Genomic DNA, 21,253 nt, shown 5'->3' with positions numbered 1-21,253 from the left:
ATAATATACATATTATTATTTCTATAAAAGTCAGTTGATAAAGGATAAATAGTAAATAAATAAATAAATATTTATTAAATAAATATAAATAGATAAATAAATAGATAATAGAATACTATATGTACCTTTATATAATAAATCATTAATTAATAATAAATCACTTTTAAATAAAATCAACTGAACTTAAAGAAATGAGTAAGTATCTATGTAGTCAATTTCTATAAAATTTTATTTATAATTTTTAAAACAAAAAGGATTTATATCAGAATCTATATAACAAACTTATGCTAAATATTTTTGTAACTATTTTTTACTTCTTCGAACCAAAAGGCATATTTAATAAAATTCTTGTTCTTCCAAGATATTCGATTCATAGTTATGGAGTCATGATCAAGTAGACCTTACTTTTAAAAAGAAAAAAATGATATATTGGTCAAAAATAACAAATACTGATTAAAACATAGTTAATTGATAATTACCGAAGTTTCAAAACGTATAATACCACTAACATTAGTTTGGTACATGTATTGATCTTTTAAACTTCTTCATATTTACAAATAATAAAAATATTTATTTTTAAAAATTTAGTTTATTAAAGATTAATGCTTATAAAAAATTAATCTTGCTTATTATTGTCTCTGATGTGAAAAATAAATTAGCGTAGAATAAATTATAAAATATTTTAAAAACTTATAATATATTATATAGGTATATACGATATAATTATAAGATATATATTATAAGATATATATATATACATACATAATTATAAATAAAAAATTTATTTTGTACGTGAAAAATAATTTCTCTAAATTTTTAATGAGGAAGCTTATATTAAATCACTCATTGCATGAATTATTGTAAAATTTATTATAAGAAAAAATATGATAAATATCAGAACAATTATTACAAAATAAATATTATAAGATCATTGCATGCAATATATGCTAAAACTTATTAAATAATTAAAAATAAAAATATTCATTTAGAATACAAAAATACATCTAAATAAACAGTGCCATTTTATTTATAGATAATAGTGTGTACTGAGTTTGGGGGTACACGGATCCAAACTTTACCACGTACATTGTCATTGAGTAAGAGATCCACTGCGTCACGGTCGCTGCACGAAAAAGAACAACAAAATATTGAATAAATAAAAAGATACAAGATACATTTTAAATGCAACAATTTAGACATATGCGGCACACTTCGACGACTAATAAAGCAATTAAAAGGGAGCACTTAAGCGGCACCGCACTTACCTACAACAAAAATAGCGTTAATTTTTAAAATAAATGAGTTAATGAACATAAATCGCAGAATACTTAATGTAAGCAAACATTAAAAGAAAATTTGATATATATATATACATAGAGACATATATATTTATATATACGTAAACGAATATATATACCTTCGCACATACAGGATATATAGATAGATTTGGATAGTTTTAATTTAGCTATTGCTTTAAATTTCAATATTCTTCATTTTAATTATTAATCCGCAATTAGTGTCTGTCTGTTTGTTTCGTAGAATCACTCATTAAATAATAATTACCTGTTGAATAGAATAATAGCGAGAGTACCATCCGGTCTCTGAAATCCTACGACATCGACTTTTATATTTGTTGAGGTAGTTTCAATACGTACAGATCCTTCTGCCAAAAATTTGGAAAAGTGACCGATAGCGTAAAATATTGGTTGTTTGTAAAATTCTGTTGGATCTTTGAAGAAAACAAACAAATAATTAATTTTTTATTTTTTTATAATATATGAAAACTCACTTTTAGTGTTTACAATAATGGGTGCATCTACATGATTTTGAACATAATTAGGACCACCATTTTCATCAAGTATCAGATTCCAATCAATCCAACCATTAAAATTATGTTGCAAGTCTTGTAAAATATCGCGTATATACTGCTCTGCTCTAGACCAGGAACCTAGTTCAGGACCATGCGTTTGCCAAGGTTTATCTCCAACGCAAGCTTCAGTATTTAGCAATAACTTTTCAGGCATAGCATTATGTACCTCATCAATTAAATATGGTGCGAATATGTCATCCCAATACCAGTGCACAGCAAATCCATCTAAATAATTTAAGGAGTCCGGACGTGAGGTTTTCATCTTTAAAAATAAAATATTAATCAAATTGCTATAGATATTTATTAATTAGTAATCTTTATTAATATCTTTATTTCGTTTTTAATTTTGTTATATTTATCATATAAATATTGATTTATATGTATCTTACTTTTTGAAACCATGCCGGATAAGTATAGCGCTGATCGTCATTGCCAAATATTAAAACGTTTTTATGGTTGGAATTTCGTATTGTAGGACCCAAATAATCGTTCAACCAAATTGCCTTCATAATTATAAAAATAAAATATGTGTACAGATATAAATATTCAACGTAAAATTATAATTTGTGAATATTTCAAATGCAAATATATTGCATATTAAATGTAAAGAATAATTAAAATTATTCTGTTTTGAATATATAAGAACTAAAATAGTTACCTGATTGCTCGGTGTCCAACCTAGGCTCATGAAATGCACGAAAAACCAGCCAATGACTCCATTTAGTGGCTCGTTGCCAGTTGAAATGGCCCAAATCGTCAAATTTTTGGCATGCATTAATTCAATGAATCTGAGTAAAAGATACAAAATATTAATTAATTTAATTAATAGCTTAATTTTGTGCAATTTTAACAAATAAATTTTTTATTTTATGTTTTATATTTTAATTTGTTCAAATTTTTTTTTATTTAACTTACTTCAGATGATAATTTGCCCAAGTTTGATAAAATTCAGGCAACAAGTAACTAAACCCTGTCCAGTTATTGTTTGATTTCATCCATTTTGGTGGACTCCAGGCAGCTGCCATTATTTTTACATCATGAAATCCAGATATAGTCTTCAGACGTTTTATTTGCTCTATTTTTTGTTCATCGCGTTTATCGAGTTTAGTAAAATTGCTAAGGTTTTTGTCGTTCTCCGGTTGTTCATTATAGGCCCAAGGTTCTAAATCAAAATCACAACCGCCTATAGAGGTACGCAGCATATTATATCCAATACCAGATTCGGCAAAATATGAACTATAATTTGAAAAAAGAGTATTTTTATTAAAACATTGGGGAAAGGAGTGATCATACAAGGCTTGTCTGTTTCCATGTAACTTGGTAAATGCTGAATTGGTCCTTGTATTTGATTTCTCTATGTTGGCAAATTTTTGTTTTCCAAAAATGAAGCATAAATCATAAAAACAAGTCTATATAATAAAAACTCATTCTTTTTGATATTGTATTAAATATCAAGCAAATAACTTCAAAAAATTAATTGTTTATCAAATGTTTGTGATTAAATGTAAGGGAAGAAAGGACAGTACCAATATAAACTAGGATAGAATAGAAATTAGAATTAAAATTAACATGGGTTATGACAGACAAGGTATCGTGCCCTCAGTATTTAGTTTATACTGTTGTTTAGTTGTCGTGTCAAATGGCCAGATCTATACTATATTCTAATCAATATGCATATTAGAAATTTGAAAATCAAGAATTATTAAAATACCAAATACATTGTAATATGTAATATTTGAGTTCAAGGCATATTTAAAACAAAATCTTGTACTCTCCCTAGGTTTGAAAATTTATATATGTAAATTTAGTATACTGCCAATATAAAATTTAGAATTATTTTAAAATAATTAATAATTTCAAAAAAAATATTTATTTTGAGACAATGTATATTATTATACGTCACATAATTCATATAATACATTTTTAGTTATATTTATAAAAGCATATTTACCGGTAGATGTGATCCTGTACCTCTGTGTTTAGTTTCTGGATGAGATATGAGACAGTACCAGTAAGTGCTCCACCAAATCCGGAAACTTTTTGATATTTTTTATCTCGATTTACTTCAATTGTGGACATACGCATTTTGAATGTTTTCCCAGAAGAATCTATTAAAAATATTAATATAGTATTTAAATATAAAATATTCTATAATAAATAATTGTGGATTTTATTTAATAAAGCTAAAAGCTATGTATTTTTTATTAATGATAAAAAATATCTTTCATGTGAAATGAGTGCTAAGAAAGCGTAGATTATTAGGAAAAAACTCTCAGATAAAAAACGAAAATCACATCTAAAACACGCACACTATCGATTTCATAAAACCGACATTGTCTTCAAATTTTATATTGGAGATATCGTACATATAGACATACTATATAGGGAGAATATAAAGTGTACTTTGACACACCGTTTCAATAGTAGCTATTAAAGTTCACAACGGTTCGGTGTGTTTCCTCACAATACGGTATATATTTTATTAAGTAATTTTGTTGTATTTTTAAAAAAATAATATATGTTACTTCGTGATTTACTTACTTGTGTTGGATCCAGTCTTGAGCTGCACAGTTCCTTTGAAGTTGTCAATAACAAGTGCAATAGAATCAAAGGCTGCAAATTCGTAATCATTTTCAAGACTCTTGCTTTGGCTTCTAAAATCAATAATCTTTAGTATTTCTGTAGTATTAAACGTACCCTTCGTTTCCTCAAAACGTAACCCTGACTTTATAGGTAAAAAGGTTTAAGTTTAAAAATTATTTAATATTGAGATTTTCATTAAATGTAAAACAATAGAGTATAGTTTATATTATTCATTTAAGTTTTAAAACAAACCCAGGACAATAAATTGTATAAATACAATTTATTGCCTCTACATAATATATGTAAAATACATTTAAAATGAATATACCTACTTCATACTAATAATCGTACAGATCGTACTAACAATTAAAATAAAAACCTATGGCGATGCTACCAATCTTAAGAATAAACATTTACATGTTACAGGAATTCAGAATCTGCATACCTCCCCGAGGGGCCTGTAACCATTCTGAAATTCAATAACGCGGTATTGGTAAGCCTGTTAGTTTTCGTAAATAATTTTAGGGCTCTATCCTTTATGTATTTTTTGATCGGATCAATCTTGAGGTCTCTGATAATGTCATTCCTCGTAATGTATATTAGTTTATCAAACACTTCAAATTAAATTTAAATTTTGTGCAGTACCTCACAATAACAGTTGTGAGTGATGTCGTACCGTATACCAAAAAAATTATAGACCTATGTATATTTTATTTCGGAATGTTCAAATTTAAAATTATGGGTTTTTGACTAAAATTTTTTTGGTAGTCTTCTCCGGGAAATATTGTATCTTGCTGAATGTTAAATATAGATTACTCTCCAGCCTTTTGATTAGATTTCATCCTACCGGTTTGTTAGGAAACACACGTATACTATTTATTTATTTATACACATATGTATGTATATAGCATTTACTATACATTTAATTATAAATGTATATACATAGATACAGAGATTATAATTCTATCATTAAGCATTATTTTTTTGACTCGATTTGCAATATATACAACTTTTGTATAGAAACTACACATATCATACAGTTATCTGATTTCGAAGAAAACCAAAATCTAAATCAAATGATCTTATCACTTACCTTGCTTGAAGAAATGATATTCAGTTGATTTGGTTCTTCAGGCTTCGGATTCTCCAAGTAATCGCAGTATTCAGCAGTGCAAACGCACACCGAACCAAAATTGGTTTCTCGTAGCTTACATGGCTTTGTAGTTGAAACTGCAAATAAATTGGAAACATTAATTTTAACTCTTGAGAGGCTACTTCCACTTGCTCTCTGTTTACCTGTTAAACCCAAGCAAAAAAGAGAAAAATACATACACAAAAGAAACCAAATCGTAACTTTCATTTTTATAAAACTTTTTATTCATTTAATATTTTTATATTGAAGCTGTTAAGTTATGTTTGTTATTATTATATCATGATTTTATTTAATTAACTTTTCACATTGTTAACTATACTTTGTTAGCAAAAACAAATTCACTTCCTATCCCCTATCATCTGCTCGTCTGCCGATGCAATACTGTTCGATATAATCAAGCACAACAAATAAAAAGTCAAAAATCGTTTAAGGGAAAGCAAAACTCATTAATATTGCATGCTACTCTCTTTCTCTCACATTTGTTAATTTTTCTCTCGCATGCTATTTTCATTTTTAATCAACGTGAAAAGGTCATTTGTGTTTATAAACTCGCTTGAGTGTTGTTTTGGCATTAGTTACTTTCGTTTTGATAACAACTCGAGCGTTGTTGATAAAGATTTAATAATTACTTTTCGTAGTATTTAAAATTTTGTTAATGAAAAACATTCGATGTAGATTAAAAAGATTTGTACGTCACAATTAAAGCGATACTGATTGCTATTTAATACGAAATATGTTGTGTAGTTTATATTACTTAGTACTGATATACATATTTACGAACCTTTTATATATACATTCACTTTTTAAGTTCACTAAGATGTTTGTAACATAAAGACAAAGATATCGAAGACTATGATCATTTACAACTATGCATTTTCGATTAGCAGATAAGGGAGTATCGATTTTACTACTCGCTTGTACGTTTCTCTTTCAATATAGTTTTTCTGTTTATCGAATGAAACTTATTCTGGATTAAGATCGATATATTCGAAAAGTAGATGAATTCGGTTAACTACATCACATCACCAGAAAAATTAACAAAAATAAGCTTATTATATTTATAAATATATTTGTGTGTGTGTGTGTGTGTGTGTGACACATATATATAATAACTCTCTAAATATAACTTCAAAAATGATTAAGAGGGTAGGGTATTCAAGTTTCACGAAAGTTAAATGACATTTGTTTTGTTTGCGTATAATAACTCGTATGTTTGTATTCAGTTTTACGAAGTAATCGGAAAATCCGATTAATCAACTCGTAAAAGAAGTCTCCGGAGTTGAAAAAAAATCGGATTTCTTGTAAATTCGGAGTCCTCGAGTATCCATATTTGCAATTATTATTCGCAATGAAATTATTCGGAGACTTCGTGAGAAAAAATTAAAGGAAGAGCAACAAATGCAAATGAATGTGCATCATACAAATAAACATAAATTTTAAACACAAATTTTAAACACAAATAAGTCAATTAAAATAAAAAAATTATATTAAGGCGTGACTAAAAAACAAAAGAAACTTTTGTGCCTCGTGGTTGTCATGAAACCAATTTTTAATCATTTTTATTTACCAACTTTGATTGGAATAAGGATTTTGCTAAAGATTTTAGAGCTGGTTGACTATCTGAAAGGATGCATATTTTGGTACCTCGGGTGCCCCTTCGTATGCATTCTCTTGCACATAGCTCTAAGGCATGGACCTCTACCTGAAAAATGGAAGCAGTTTTTCCCATAGCGATTGCTTTGCGGAATTTCGGTCCTATAACTCCTGCTCCCGTACTGCCATCTTCCATTTTGGACCTATCAGCATACCATAATTGTGAGTACTGTTTTAAGTTAATTTCTTTGTTCTCCAGGTGGATCGGTTACTAATGACGACTTCGAATTCCGTGGAGAAAATAAATACGTACATTTCAAATAATGGTCCTAAATTTTTGTATTAAAATATGCACTCTAGATTTTGGAAAATTATTTATAAATAAAAGATTTAACGATTAGAATACTGTACAATTTAGACTAGAAGATTTCACAAATGCTCTGAATGTTTTAAAAAGGGGCAGTAAGGATTAGAAAATAGTAACAATCATTGATGTTCTAGCATAACAAAAACCAAAGACAACCGCTATATTTACCGGACAAAATCTCATTTGAGTTTGATATGTGTCTAAAGCTAAGGAAAATCATAAAAGATGACTTAAGGCAGATGGCATTGATGATATAAAAAATGATTCACCGAATGAGCTAAATGCTGTACTAAAAAGGAGGCTTTACAAGATTAAGAAAAAAACGATGGTACATATATAAAATTATATATAAAATTTCATATATAAAATTTAAATGGTAAGATTCTAGGTTCAAAATTAAAGTTGATCATTAAATAAACTCACTTCAAGGAAGACAAAAACTCTCATGCTAAGAGACTTTAGAATAAACCCGGTCAAAAAATATATAAGGCCATGAACCATGAACTTCCCTAATGTAATATAAAATAAAATTGTATTATTAATAATGTAAATAATGTTTATTTAAAATCAATTTAATGTTGTAAATCAGTATAACACATTAAATACTAAATACCACTACGTATAAAGTAGAGTATGTATGGATTTTGGAGGTAAGTCCAGCACAATACTACCATGTTCGCTATCAACAACACTGACTTCGACATTTGCTTTGCCACTATAAATAAAAATAATTAATATAATTCAAAAGAAATCAATGAAAGTACTCCGTTATTAACAAACCTATTAAAAATGACAACACAAACAGTACCATCGGGTCTCAAAAATGCTATTTCGTCAACATTAACATTACTACGTTTTGATTCTATACGTATAGAACCTTCTGGAATAAACTTGGAGAAATGTCCAATGGTATAAAACATGGGTTGTTTATAAAATTCCTGAAAATCTATTAATTAAGCAATATTAAATTAATTCTCAAGTCATATACATATACAATATTAATAAAATTTACCTGTAGTATTGGCTATAACAGGGGCATCAACAGTATTGTTAACATAATTAGGTCCACCTGCTTCGTCTAATATTATATTCCAATCAATCCAACCATTAAAACCATGTTGTAAGTCCTGCAAATATGCACGTGCATATTTTTCTCCACGATACCATGATCCTAAGAGTGGTGCTGCTTTTTGCCATGGTTTGTCACCAATGCAAGATTCGGTAGTTAGTAAAATTTTATCAGGCATCATCTTGAGAGCATCATCCATTAGACTTGGTCCAACCATTTCATCCCAGTACCAATGCACAGCAAGCCCATCAAGATAATCGAGACTATTTTCACGCGTAGAATTCATCTGCATATATAAATTGTTTTTATTAATACCTGTATTAATTTATAATATTATTTATACTTATTATTAGTAATAATTATTAATAATATTATTATGTAATATTATTATTTTATTTGATTATTTAAAATTAAGTAACTCATAAAATTTATAAGAGCATTTCGCAAAAGAGATTTGACCTCGATATTGTATTTTCACGAGCCATATTTATTTTAATCAATATAATCAATAGATGATAGTTTGTTAATTATCGGTTCGTGCTATTAGCACCACCGAAATGTTCGCCATTAACTACATAATTATAATTTTTTGGGGAAATATTAATATCGGTCCTTGCAAAACACATTGAATAATTTACAGGTCCTTGAGTTGAGATATACTGATATAGAGGGTTCAGGTACACTATTCAAGTCCAAGTTTAATTCCCAAAACCAAAGTTAATTTATTTCAATGTAATTGTGATATTAGCTTTTACTTCAATACACGTACTTTATTCGATTGATCCGACTATGTATAGATTAAAGTTTTTATTGTTGTAATTAAGGGTAGGAAATTGTTAATAAATGAGGGTTGTTGGTAGCGGACCCAATTATTTCTATATCTACATTATAGAATTATGGTCTTTTTATAGGCATATTATAAATTAAAATAATTATAATCTATATACACCCCATATTTTTTAAATAAATATTTATAAAATGTTTAAATAAATGTTTATACTTCTTCATCAATTATCAAATAATGGTATAATTTATACTAACCATTTTGAACCAGTACGGATAGGTATAACGCTGATCATCATTACCAAATAAAACTAAATCCTTATACTTGGAATTACGTATTGCTGGACCCAGATAGTCGTTTAACCATATTGCCTAAAATAAAATAGCACATTCATATATTAATATAAATTTTGTGTGAAAAGAGTAATTTAATTTTTTTATTATATTTATAATAACAAATTATTTTACTAATAAAATATAATAATCATACGAATATATATTTACCTGATTTTTTGGTGTCCATCCCAAACTCATGAATCTGACGAAATACATAAAGAAAACACCATTCATTGGTTCGTTGCCAGTTGATATAGCCCAAATAGGTAAGCCCTGTTCCTCCATCATTTCAATCCATTTAATATGATAATTTACCCAAGTCTCATAGTATTCCTTTTTCAGGTGGCTAAAACCAGTCCATGCATTATTTGATTTCATCCAACGTGGTGAACTCCAGGCTGCACCTTTGATGCGTAAATTTTTTACTTTTGAAACTTCTATTAAACGTCTAATCTGAGCAACACGTAACTCATCTCTAGCATCTATAGTAAAATTAGTAAGTTCGGCATCATTTTCAGGATATTCATTGTAAGCCCAAGGGCTTAAATCAAAATCGCAACCACCAAGAGGTATGCGCATCAAATTGAAGCCAATGCCACGTTCAGCATAGAAAGATCTAAATAAAAATTAAGTTGATTAAAAAATATCAAATATTAACTAATAATTAAAAGTTTTTCTAAAACTTACTCATATAAATGATCTTGTAAAGTTGGCGGCAGTTGGTCTGTAAGATATGTTACGGCGCCCGTATGTGAGCCACCAAAACCGGTGATTTTTTGAAAGTGTTTTTCACGATTTATCTCCAAATGTACATAACGCTTATCATTCACTTCGAAAATAAATTATTAATTAAAATATAAAATCGATTAAAATTAAAAATATTATACACTTTAAACAATTTAATCAATTTACCACGATCAGAACTGAATTCTGGCTGTTTTTGCGCTTGTGATACACGCATATCATAATCGAATATGAAATGTTTCTTGAACAAATTGAAAAGTCCATGTGTTGTGTCGAAACGAAGACCAGCCTTTCAAATAAATTAAATAAAATTAGTCAAAATTTTTATTTTCGGTAATATGATTATATTATTTCGACAAATACCTTTGAGGATGAGACTACCACGAATTCATGATCGTCTACTGGTGTTGGATCTTCCAAATAATCACAATAGGTTGCATTGCATACGCAGACGCTGCCATATTTCGTTTCCCTAAGGACACAGGGGAATGATTGCCCACTCACAGTTTCTGTAGTGTAAAAATATTTTATTTTAGAGTTAATTAGTGTCCTAATTTTGATAATCTAATTAGTTTAAAATAAACTTAATAACTTTATAAGCAGTGGATTTGTAATTGAAATTTTCGCCATAAATGATTTGATTTACGACAGCTGTGATAAGCCAACTGCTGTTCTGATGTTATTTACACTTGAGTCCAGGGTTTATAGACACCTGCAGATACGTGAGTCATATCAAGAAAAATATTTGAATGGTGTGGCGTAATATACATAAAATAAATATGTTTACATAAAATACTGAAATTATTAAACAAAAAATGTTTTACGCAATACATATCCAGAACGTCAGAAATCTGTAAAATATTGGTAACTCTCTTCACGTTAATGAAGAGGTTTTATTTTTAGACATTAGAGGTTCTTTTAGAGGTATTTTTCATTTTAGAGGTGTATTGATACGTAGAGAGTTGAATTTCGTGGGTCTTTATTTTTAACTTGCTGTTGGCTGCATTGGTCAGTATTTACTCGTATGTATGAGGAATTTGTACTCACATTTGCATTAACTTTCTCTACTTAACATTATATCTATGTTTTATTCTATTCTTTGTTATAGTTCTAGTTTTTTTTCTGATAAAATCAGTAGTTAGCCTTTCCTTTAAAGGATGATTACAAAAAAAGAGTGCGTGATTGAAGGTAATTTTATGCGCTAGAAATGTTTGTAAAATAATAACGTATTTATATACTTTATAATTTTCCGCGAATTTTGAGAAAAAATTAAGTTTTCCGTAAAAATTTACTTCAACAATAAATTACCTTTGAACCACAATAATTTCCTAATCCACTTAAGTACAAATTCAACTATTTTGAATTTGCTTTATAACGTATATTTAATTTTAGAAGAGTTATTTTTGAGATATGGATGGTTTTTTAGCTGCATTTTACTTTTCATTTCATTATAGTTCATTTAAAAATTCTATATGTGTTTAAATATCAAAAATGTAAACGCCCTCACGTATGATTTTTTTCGTTTTGTGAATCAAGAAATCTTTTCTCGTATATATGCCAAATAAATTGAGAACACTGTTATGTATGTGTATATATATATAACACAAAATAAAATGTATAATATATATAATCTTCTTTTAAATAATTGAAATATACCAATCGATTTCGCATAACCATTTAAGTGTATATCAAAACCATTATCACTCACCGACAAAACATAACACTAATGCAAATATAATCCGTTCTTTGAAACTGAATTGTTCCATTTTAGACCGTCGACTAAAACGTAGTGTTAATTTTAATCAATATTTTTTGACTGATATATGTATTAACTTAATCGTTAAAAACGCCGGGGTATCCCAATCATTTTGTAGTTGAACTGTTTTTTCTTTAAAAAAATTGATAAAATATTTTGAAGCCAAATTGATGAAACGATTTTATTAAAATTATTTTTTTTATGTTGTTCTTTAAATAATAATAATCAGTTATATATGTGAAAGTATATTATTCCCACGATATGTGAAATAAAATTGTATAGTTTGTATCATTCTTAACAAAACATTTAAATGATTTTTAGCAACTGACCAAAAGTCGAAATATCGCTATCGTTTCAGATATCAAAGTTATATGTTAATGAAATTATAAATTGTGACTTTAAGTTAAAATTGTTGACTAGAGTATAATCTTTTTTTCCAATGGGTGAAAAATATCGAAAGTTAGCATGTGAGATTTTAACTCACTGAAAGTAGGAAATTTTGAACATTTCGAAAAGATTTGTAAAAAATACACATCAGTCAGACCGTGAAGGTTCATTACACTGTGAGTTCCAGTCCAATATTTTACAAAAATGTTCGACTCCCTCCTTGAGCTAAAAGAAAGAAAGAAAAAAATAAAAAAATTTATATTATTATATTATTTATATTATTTATAATAAATACAAATAATATAAATATTATTAAATTTACACTTTATATTATATTTTAGTATTACAAACATTATTATTATATTTACCCTTTAATTTGAGTTTTCTTCACCCATTTTTACTTTCATTTTAATAAACAATAAATTTCACTCCTCATTATTGAAATCTAAAACAATAAAATATGTCTTAACAACATAACGCAATGAAAGAGATAATAATAATTTAATCGCTTAAGATATAGTAATTTTTATTGTTTTAAATTCCTAAAGCCATTTAGTTACCCAAACTCAACTTGGTAATCTTATCAAATATATAGAAGGATAAGCAATTGGATTAGATTTTTGAAAGCAGTTATGTACAAATATGTTTAAATTTAAACTTTAATTGAAATATGAATACTTTAAGTTATTACAAAAAGAAAATGAAACACAACTTTATTCACATGTTCTTCTTGGGACATCTTGCACTAATAAAGCTGACAATAATTATAGCCGAGAGTGAAGAATTTGAAGAATATTGAGATAAACACAATTCACTATGTGGCCACAAAAAAAATCCAGTTTTAAGAAATCGCACGATCTTGGTGGATAATTCACATCACCAAAAGGTGAAGTTACACATATGGAAAATCACATATCCTTCACAAATATATCTTCAATTTCAAGGTAAAAAAAATGGATATTATAAGATTACTGGGATAAACACAATCCACTGCGTGGCCCCAAAAAAATTGATAAAGAATTTATATGGCGATCGTAGAGATCAAATTTGATTGATTGTATAACACTTTCGTCATTTTCAAACAAATACTGGCCTATAACACCTCCATATCAAATGCAACTTGAAACAGTGACGTTTTATGGGTATAAAAGGTTTTCTATAGTTGTTTGTAAGCTTTCACTAACCCTTATGTGACAACTTCGTTTGGTGACATATATATGAAGCACGGAATCTGCCTTATTACTAAAAGAAATGCATAGCAAAAAATCTTCACTATTTATATATTAAGCTTAAATAATTTTAATACAAATCCGGATCACTATATACATTAAAATGTACAATTAAATTGAAGAGTTGAAAATAATATATATAAAAAATAAAAATATGCCAGCTAACTGCACTAAAAACAATAAAGAAAGCTAAAAAATAATAAGCAAAATTCTGTGGAAATAAATGATTAATTCTCATACATATTTCCTTATGTGTGAAACAGATATATATGTGCGAGTTAATATAAAACAGTTTATATAAATTTATTTTTAAAAGTAAAATTAGCAAGCAGATACAGTAGATCACAATACATATTATTATACATATTATGTATTAACTATGTTGATATACTTCACCTTATCAAAACATCAATTTATCCATATAAAACATTTAATAGTTATTTTATCTAAATAATATTGTTGAATATATTTCAGTATGTATCATGTATTATTTTAAAATAGAAATCTTTACGATTAGATTGTCATTGTTAAGAATCTTTATTGTCATTAGATTTATATTATCAGATATAAACATGTTTATTATTAAAAACACAAATAAAATTCTTTAAATTAAATTTTTTTGATAATATATTTTAAATATAAAATTAAACTAAATGATATGAAAAAACATGCCTTAAATTTAAATTTACCAAAACATAAGTACAAATAAGTAGGAGAATATCTTTAATGTACTTTGTTGATTAACAGATAGATACAAAACTAGGTTAAATCACAAACTGTGTTAAATATATATACATATATCACATGATGTGTAATTGATTTATTCCAGTCACTGATTTTCACAAAAATTTCATTCAACAGAATCACAGCATGAGGTGGAGACAGTATTCTCGACAGATTTTTTCCAAATTATTAAAGGATGTTTTTTTTGTTTTTGGAAAATAAAGTTTTAAAATTTTTAACAGTAGCAAGCTATTTAGATTATATAATTTAATTTAATTTAATATAAATTAGTTGTATATTATTAATTGATATAGATTTATGCAGATTAACATTTATGCAAATGTTGGTATTACAAAAAAAAAACAATTTTAATATGATTAACAAAAGAAATATTCTTTTAAATTTTTTATTTTTTAATAATTTTAGGTTCTACTTAGTTCTATTTAGTTCTACTAAGCTCAAGTTTGCAACGCGTTTTTCTCCTACACTACTGGATTTTTCAAATTAACGGGTTAAACTTTCAAAATTGAAGTTTTAAAGGATTAATAAAAAAGTACTCATTTTTAGAAAAAGGAATTTTGTGTCTTCAATAAAACTGATTCGAATGAATATATTTACATTTATGTCTTTGCCATTCTTTCTCAAATTCACTTCCTTTCCTGTCAAAGACAGATTTTTTTTTTAAAATCAATTTTTAGAGAAAACAGTTTTAAGAAATATTTGAAAAAGCACTGTTTTTGATAAAAATAGAGGAAAATTTGTGAAAATATGTCTAAAATAAAAATGTTTACATATTTATTCGTATCAAATTTACTGAGGGCAAGAAATTCATATCTCTTAAAATTAAATAAAATATCTCACTTAACAACTCTCTTTTTATTATCCCTTTAAAACTGCAATATTTTAACCAGAGAATAGTGAAATTGGTACAATCAGGACTCTTCTGGCTGTAGTACCGGCTGTTGGGCGATTTCACGTCAAAGCTTTTAATAATAATATAATAATAATAAGATTAACTTTAAATTAACTTATTTATGAGACATATTTATGATGGAATACAGAACTATATTTCATTATTTCTGCCAAGTGATCTCAAGTCCTATTAAGAAGGATACTCTCGAACGGAACTGCAAATTTGATTTAATGCTTCAATATATATTTAAGTACATTCGTATCTGCACATAAATACATACATACATATATCTACTATATAGTTCAGTGGCAGGCTTTCTGTCTCGTGCCAGTATGCAACAATAAATGATGTGGAAATCATTTAAAATATTTTTACACAAAAAAAAATATATGTGTAACCTCCTAACTGAGCAGTTTCACTCTAGCAGCAGTTATTAAAAGCTTATCTTTCCCGTACACGCTTTGTGTTGACTAGTCGTCTAGAAAAAAAAATGTATATAAATAAAAATAAATAAATAAAGAAAATATCAAATTTTATGAGTAAAACCAAACATACACGTTCGCAGTACAAAAAAAAAAGTCCAACATAACACAGCACAACAACAACTACTACAATAGCAAATAAAATAAGTCCAAAAGCAAAGATACACTTGTTGGTCCAAAAAAAAAAAAGCCTGCCAAGCAACATGTTGCCAATAGCAAGCAAATCCGTAATGAAAATCCTTTAACAACTCAATATCAGCAGCAGCATCTTTTAAAGCACCACCCAACCCTTGTACTTGTGCACAATGGAAAGCCAAGCCACTAATACAAACAAGGTCATGTGGATTATACGGTGTTGTGGCAGCAGTAATGTAAGCACTGAAAACAGCAACCGAAGCAGTGGCGGAGAGGGAAGTATTAAGCAGTACTCATGCCATCAATGAAATTGGCAGACTTCATATAAATTGCAGCAACAACATGTTGAAACATTTTATTATTGTGACATCCTTTGAGGCGATAACACCTGTAGAGCGCTGCGTGGCGAAAGGAGCAATAATTTTAATTGCACTACATATACGTGTGCGCGTGTGTTTGTGTGTGTGTTCAAAAGCTTGTATATGTTAAATTCTCCGTATCCATAATTGAATAGAAGAAGGCAAAATAATTGTTAAGTGATATATTATCAATTTATGCAAAATCGTAGCATATGGCAAGTTGAAGTCAATGAGAAAACCTCTCTGTCGTTGCAAACGATTTTCATAGTCGGTTCTTATTGAGTCGTTTGGGTTTATTAAACGATACAGTGTATTGCGGTAGTTAGTAAAATGCCTGAATTTCCGCCGGAAACACCAGTTTCAAGTGAAACTCATCGCGGTACTACTTTGAATATTGCGAGTGGAACGCGTTCCTCCACTCCAAATTTTGGTCATACGAATCGTTGTACGATTGCGGTGATTGTCTACTTTGCTTTATTATTGGATAATGTTTTACTCACAGTTATTGGTAACTAACTTAATATATTTTCTTAGTTATCTAAGAAGAATATTTATGTAATTTAATATTAATATAATATAATTTAATATATATTATAATATTTGAACTAAAGACAGTTTATGTTATGCTTTGATGATAGTCATATCCTTGGCTCATCGCTTGTAAATAATAAATAACAAGTGATTGTCTTAAGTGGCTCATTTATTTCAGAATGAATTTTATTAAATGCCAGAGAAGTAATACTTAAAGTGTTAATTAAATATTAATATAAAAGAAAAAAGAAAATTAAATATTAAATATTTTAATAAAATTAATTATCTGAGGATTTTTCATATACAATACATATGTTCAATAGATGAATATTAAAGTTTGATTTAAATATATTACATAAATAATAAAAATAATATAAATTTTAAACACAATAAACTATATATCTATAATATATAAACTAAGTTGTCCTTTGTTCCTACTGTATGGATACTGAATCAATCTGCATGACATTTATGTTACACAATTCTATATAAATGGATCTAAGATAAGCTAAAACATTCTTACTTAGAGGCAATATTTAGAAAGGTCATCATGTAAAAAACATATTAAAACCCAATTTTCTGTAAAGCTTCAAAATGTGGTTACAGTTTATATAATAATCTTTAAAACTGAGTCCATGATCCTCTAAATATTATTAGTAACTAAGCGTGAAGTTTTGAGTAGTGAATTGCAACAACAAAAATTTTTTTCATATTTTAATTAATTCAATTTTTGGCTGACCATATCGCTTTTTCGAATACCCGTTATCTCTTGTCTTTTGGAATTTTTTTTTTTTAATTATTAAATTCAATTTCAAAATTAATTAATTCAATTATTTTACAACTGGTTTATGAATTCGTTGTGATATAACACAACAAGTGAATTCGTTTTTTAAATTTCACAGCAAGATTTGAGTCAGTTGAGCACTGACACTAAGCTTCAAATTCGGCAGGGTACGAGTTCAACCCTTGGTATTTGCGTTCTCAAAAATTATTTACAAATAATTAAATATAAGAAACAATTCCAAAATACCACTAATAATGGATATTTGGCAATATTCGAAACAGCTGTATGATTAAAATTTAATTTAATTTAAAACGACATAAGGTTACTGGAATAACTTTTAGTAGATCTATAAGTTGAAACCTTTTGGATGACCGAAACGATTGGTACCAACACGATTTTTTTCCATAGTTAATTTAAGTTTGAGGACTAGCCAAAAGTCGCACGACGTCTTATGAGGTGATTAAAGTGGATAATCATTAAAAATAATGCATTTTTTATTGTCAAGAATTAACGCACCATGTTAATTTTGTGCGATGATACATTTTAATGCAACAAAAAACATTTGCTTGACTCTGAATATTCCGGTCAAATATGTCATATGGAACATATTTAATATGAACAATTTCTTGCATTTCTTAAATGTCAGAAAACAATCATTTTGCTCTTCTGATAACCTCCATGCCACACGCTAACATTTTGTTTTCAGTTCGTATTGGAAAGACCAAATTTAATCATCAATATCAATGGCTATTATGGTTGACAGACATAAATGCTCCTTCCGAACATGTCTTTGCAATACTAAACCACCTAGGTTTTTAGATCATCTGTCAGTGTAAAATGTATGATGGATAGACCGTCTCAAATCTTTATTTAAAAGTCGATAGGGTGTAGCTTTCAGTACAGAGTGGTGGTTTTGGACAATTTTTGTTGACTAGCTCGATGTTTTATTAATTACGTATGGTTTTAGATGACGGTATTTAGTCATCGTCTACAAGGTCCACATGACCGTCACGTAATTACCCAAAAGTATTGAAAAAACTGTACAAAGGCTGTAAATCCTTTTTGATATACATGTTTTAGTGGAGTACATTTCTAAGCCACTTTTACTGAATTTATTGCGACATGTCAAGAGAGTTCGCTTCAGTTTATATAGTAAAGAAATAAAGTATAGATCATTTACTCATACATGTCGTTGTGTATTGTACTGCAGTTTCATTCATTTTATAAAAATCAGGAGTTCTGGAGAAAATGCAAACTATTAACTATATTTTTAATGTACAAATATCTGAATATGCAATACATTGTGTTAACTTCTAAAACATTGCTTCGATACCATCTTGACTGCGTTTAAAAACAGATTATTATGATTGATAGGTTGGTGTCATTGATTTTAAAATAGAGATGAACGGATAAAATTCTTGAATCACATTAATATATTGTAAAACGGGTGAAACTATTTTCAACATGATGTTTTTAAAGCATATCTAGACTTTTCATCCCATTGATTAAATATATATATATATTTATGTATGAAAGTGATTCCGTTCGGGGCTAGCGTTTTTAATGGTCACCAAATATCTACATTCTGTTGCAAAAAACTTTGTAAAATCATTATTAAAATATCAAAGATAATGGTTTTGTAATGTTTATACATAAAAAGGAGAACTATATTTTAGTTTTTCCACAAAGATGGCCCTGAAAAAATTTATTTTCATCATAATTTATCGAGGGTTTTAAAAATACTCTTTAACATTTAATGTACCCTTTACCTGTAATTTTTTAACCTATAAAAAAGATTATTTTACTAATAATTAACATTGAAACTTTCAAATATTTCTATTATTTTCCCTAACAAGCCTCTTTCAGTTCAGAATATTTCTAATACACAAAATTAATCAAAATTCTAATTATCGATTATCTATTTTTTCATATTTTTTTCCTTTACTAATTGCTTTTTTGTTCTATTTTCAGTGCCTATTTTACCGGGTTATCTAGCCTCCATTGACAATAAAACACATTATACTTCACTGGACACAGTCGGCGGTTTTAATGCTGCCACAAGTCAAAGTGGCAGCGCAATATTACCACAAAATATAGCATATAGAAATCTGGATGGTTCGCCAAATCTACAAGCAGTTTTAACAAAACATCCCATTCCCGCAGGAAAATCAATGGTGAACTTCACACTACCACCTACAGCAATCGAGGACAAGTCTGCCTCTGCAGCCACAACAGCAGCACAAAGGCAAATTAAACATCTGGTGAGTAGCGGAAATGGCACAACCATAAAAAATATAACAGCCGGAAACAACAATACCGTTAACAATTCGTCAAATGGCAGACGTGATGAAGGAAAAAACGGAAGAAACACCATGGATACACTCTCGAGTGAGAATGGTTCAATTGGTATTTTGTTGGCTATGAAAGCATTAGTTCAATTGATTTTTAATCCAATTGTGGGTAACTTATCTAGCAAACGTTTCGGTTATCGTGTACCCATAGTTGCCGGAACATTTTTTCTCTTGGTGTCATCCTTAGGTTCGTCACTTTACTTTACTCTATTTTGAAATAAAAATCTAAATAGAATATTTACTTTGTTCTATTATCTATTATCTGTACTCCATTTTTCTTTTAGTTTTCGCTATTGGAGAAGCGTACTTTACGCTTTTACTTGCACGTGCTATACAAGGTATTGGTTCGGCTTGCATTGGAGTCTGTGGCATGAGTTTAGTGGCACAAGTAAGTTTATATTTAAAGAAGCAAATTTTATCTTCAACCACTAAATGAAAGAAACAAAATAACTAATGAAAATGTTGTAGAGTTATCCAGAGGAGGGACGTCGTTCGAAAGTAATGGGCATCATTTTGGGTAGCATTGCGTTGGGAGTATTATTGGGTTATCCATTTGGTGGCATACTTTATGATTTAATTGGAAAGTCGGCACCATTTATTATACTATCGGCAATCATATTTCTCAACTTAGGTAAGTTTAAATAATTTTGAGAAAAAATACGTTTCTGCTAAGTATGAAATATAATTAAAGCTATGCAATTGGTAACAATGGATTTATCAGTACAACCTGAGGTATGATAATACACTATCATAAACTGTTGATTATTTGTGTATAAAAACTTAAACAATTTTATGTTTCAATTATTTAAAACCTTAAATATGAAGTAATTATTAATCTAACAAAAAACTGTTAGATGTGTTAAGAAGAATCAGATTATCAGAATATATATCACTTATAATTGTATAGTCAATAATCTGTTAATCTTTTAGTTTTTTGTTAAACACACATTAGTTTTATTATGTTTATTACATTTTTTTTCTAGTTTTAGCTTTTTAAGTTTAGTTAATTTGCAAACAACAGATTATAAAGCAATACCTCACTTACAAAAACTTTTTAAGTTCACTTTTCTTCTTAAAACTTTATAATTTCCTTGAATATAGTTAA

The 21,253-nt window shown here is 28.0% G+C and overlaps 3 protein-coding genes across 3 annotated transcripts; 1 reads left to right on the top strand and 2 right to left on the bottom strand.

The window, feature by feature from the left end:
* Window positions 1–874: 874 nt before the first annotated feature.
* On the bottom strand, window positions 875–5,971 carry LOC119685659 (lysosomal acid glucosylceramidase-like). Its single transcript, XM_038100010.1, has 10 exons — window positions 5,750–5,971; window positions 5,547–5,683; window positions 4,412–4,595; window positions 3,822–3,978; window positions 2,786–3,106; window positions 2,529–2,658; window positions 2,260–2,373; window positions 1,790–2,132; window positions 1,564–1,729; window positions 875–1,123 (listed from the first exon to the last, which is right to left on the bottom strand). The coding sequence occupies exons 1-10, from the start codon at window positions 5,811–5,813 to the stop codon at window positions 1,024–1,026; spliced, it is 1,716 nt and encodes a 571-aa protein (XP_037955938.1). The 5' UTR covers window positions 5,814–5,971; the 3' UTR covers window positions 875–1,023.
* Window positions 5,972–8,152: 2,181 nt separating this feature from the next.
* LOC119683275 (lysosomal acid glucosylceramidase-like) lies at window positions 8,153–12,294 on the bottom strand. The gene is made up of 9 exons (XM_038096916.1): window positions 12,207–12,294; window positions 10,862–11,007; window positions 10,667–10,787; window positions 10,442–10,583; window positions 9,923–10,370; window positions 9,677–9,790; window positions 8,579–8,921; window positions 8,347–8,512; window positions 8,153–8,281 (listed from the first exon to the last, which is right to left on the bottom strand). Exons 1-9 carry the CDS (start codon window positions 12,262–12,264, stop codon window positions 8,182–8,184), a joined length of 1,638 nt encoding a protein of 545 aa, XP_037952844.1. The 5' UTR covers window positions 12,265–12,294; the 3' UTR covers window positions 8,153–8,181.
* Window positions 12,295–16,599: 4,305 nt separating this feature from the next.
* On the top strand, window positions 16,600–20,886 carry LOC119685062 (synaptic vesicular amine transporter-like). The gene is made up of 5 exons (XM_038099251.1): window positions 16,600–16,990; window positions 19,769–20,335; window positions 20,433–20,536; window positions 20,617–20,779; window positions 20,840–20,886. The coding sequence occupies exons 1-5, from the start codon at window positions 16,813–16,815 to the stop codon at window positions 20,884–20,886; spliced, it is 1,059 nt and encodes a 352-aa protein (XP_037955179.1). The 5' UTR covers window positions 16,600–16,812.
* The last annotated feature ends 367 nt before the right edge of the window (window positions 20,887–21,253 follow it).

The sequence above is a fragment of the Teleopsis dalmanni genome, chromosome 2, assembly GCF_002237135.1.
Source record: "Teleopsis dalmanni isolate 2A chromosome 2, ASM223713v2, whole genome shotgun sequence".
Classification (NCBI taxonomy): Eukaryota; Metazoa; Arthropoda; class Insecta; order Diptera; family Diopsidae; genus Teleopsis; species Teleopsis dalmanni.
This window is presented reverse-complemented; position numbering and strand designations above follow the sequence as displayed.

What these genes read in the sequence shown, in the direction of transcription:
- LOC119683275 (XM_038096916.1), bottom strand. Translation starts at nt 12,264, where the DNA reads ATGGAACAATTCAGTTTCAAAGAACGGATTATATTTGCATTAGTGTTA. An exon ending in ATTAGTGTTATGTTTTGTCG is followed by an intron (nt 11,008 to 12,206) that starts GTGAGTGATAAT and finishes TTTACACTACAG; the next exon opens with AAACTGTGAGTGGGCAATCA. An exon ending in TGGTAGTCTCATCCTCAAAG is followed by an intron (nt 10,788 to 10,861) that starts GTATTTGTCGAA and finishes TTTATTTGAAAG; the next exon opens with GCTGGTCTTCGTTTCGACAC.
- LOC119685659 (XM_038100010.1), bottom strand. Translation starts at nt 5,813, where the DNA reads ATGAAAGTTACGATTTGGTTTCTTTTGTGTATGTATTTTTCTCTTTTT. An exon ending in CAAGACTGGATCCAACACAA is followed by an intron (nt 3,979 to 4,411) that starts GTAAGTAAATCA and finishes TATTTTTAATAG; the next exon opens with ATTCTTCTGGGAAAACATTC. An exon ending in GTACAGGATCACATCTACCG is followed by an intron (nt 3,107 to 3,821) that starts GTAAATATGCTT and finishes TTCAAATTATAG; the next exon opens with TTCATATTTTGCCGAATCTG.
- LOC119685062 (XM_038099251.1), top strand. Translation starts at nt 16,813, where the DNA reads ATGCCTGAATTTCCGCCGGAAACACCAGTTTCAAGTGAAACTCATCGC. An exon ending in TCTCTTGGTGTCATCCTTAG is followed by an intron (nt 20,336 to 20,432) that starts GTTCGTCACTTT and finishes TTTTTCTTTTAG; the next exon opens with TTTTCGCTATTGGAGAAGCG. An exon ending in AATCATATTTCTCAACTTAG is followed by an intron (nt 20,780 to 20,839) that starts GTAAGTTTAAAT and finishes ATATAATTAAAG; the next exon opens with CTATGCAATTGGTAACAATG.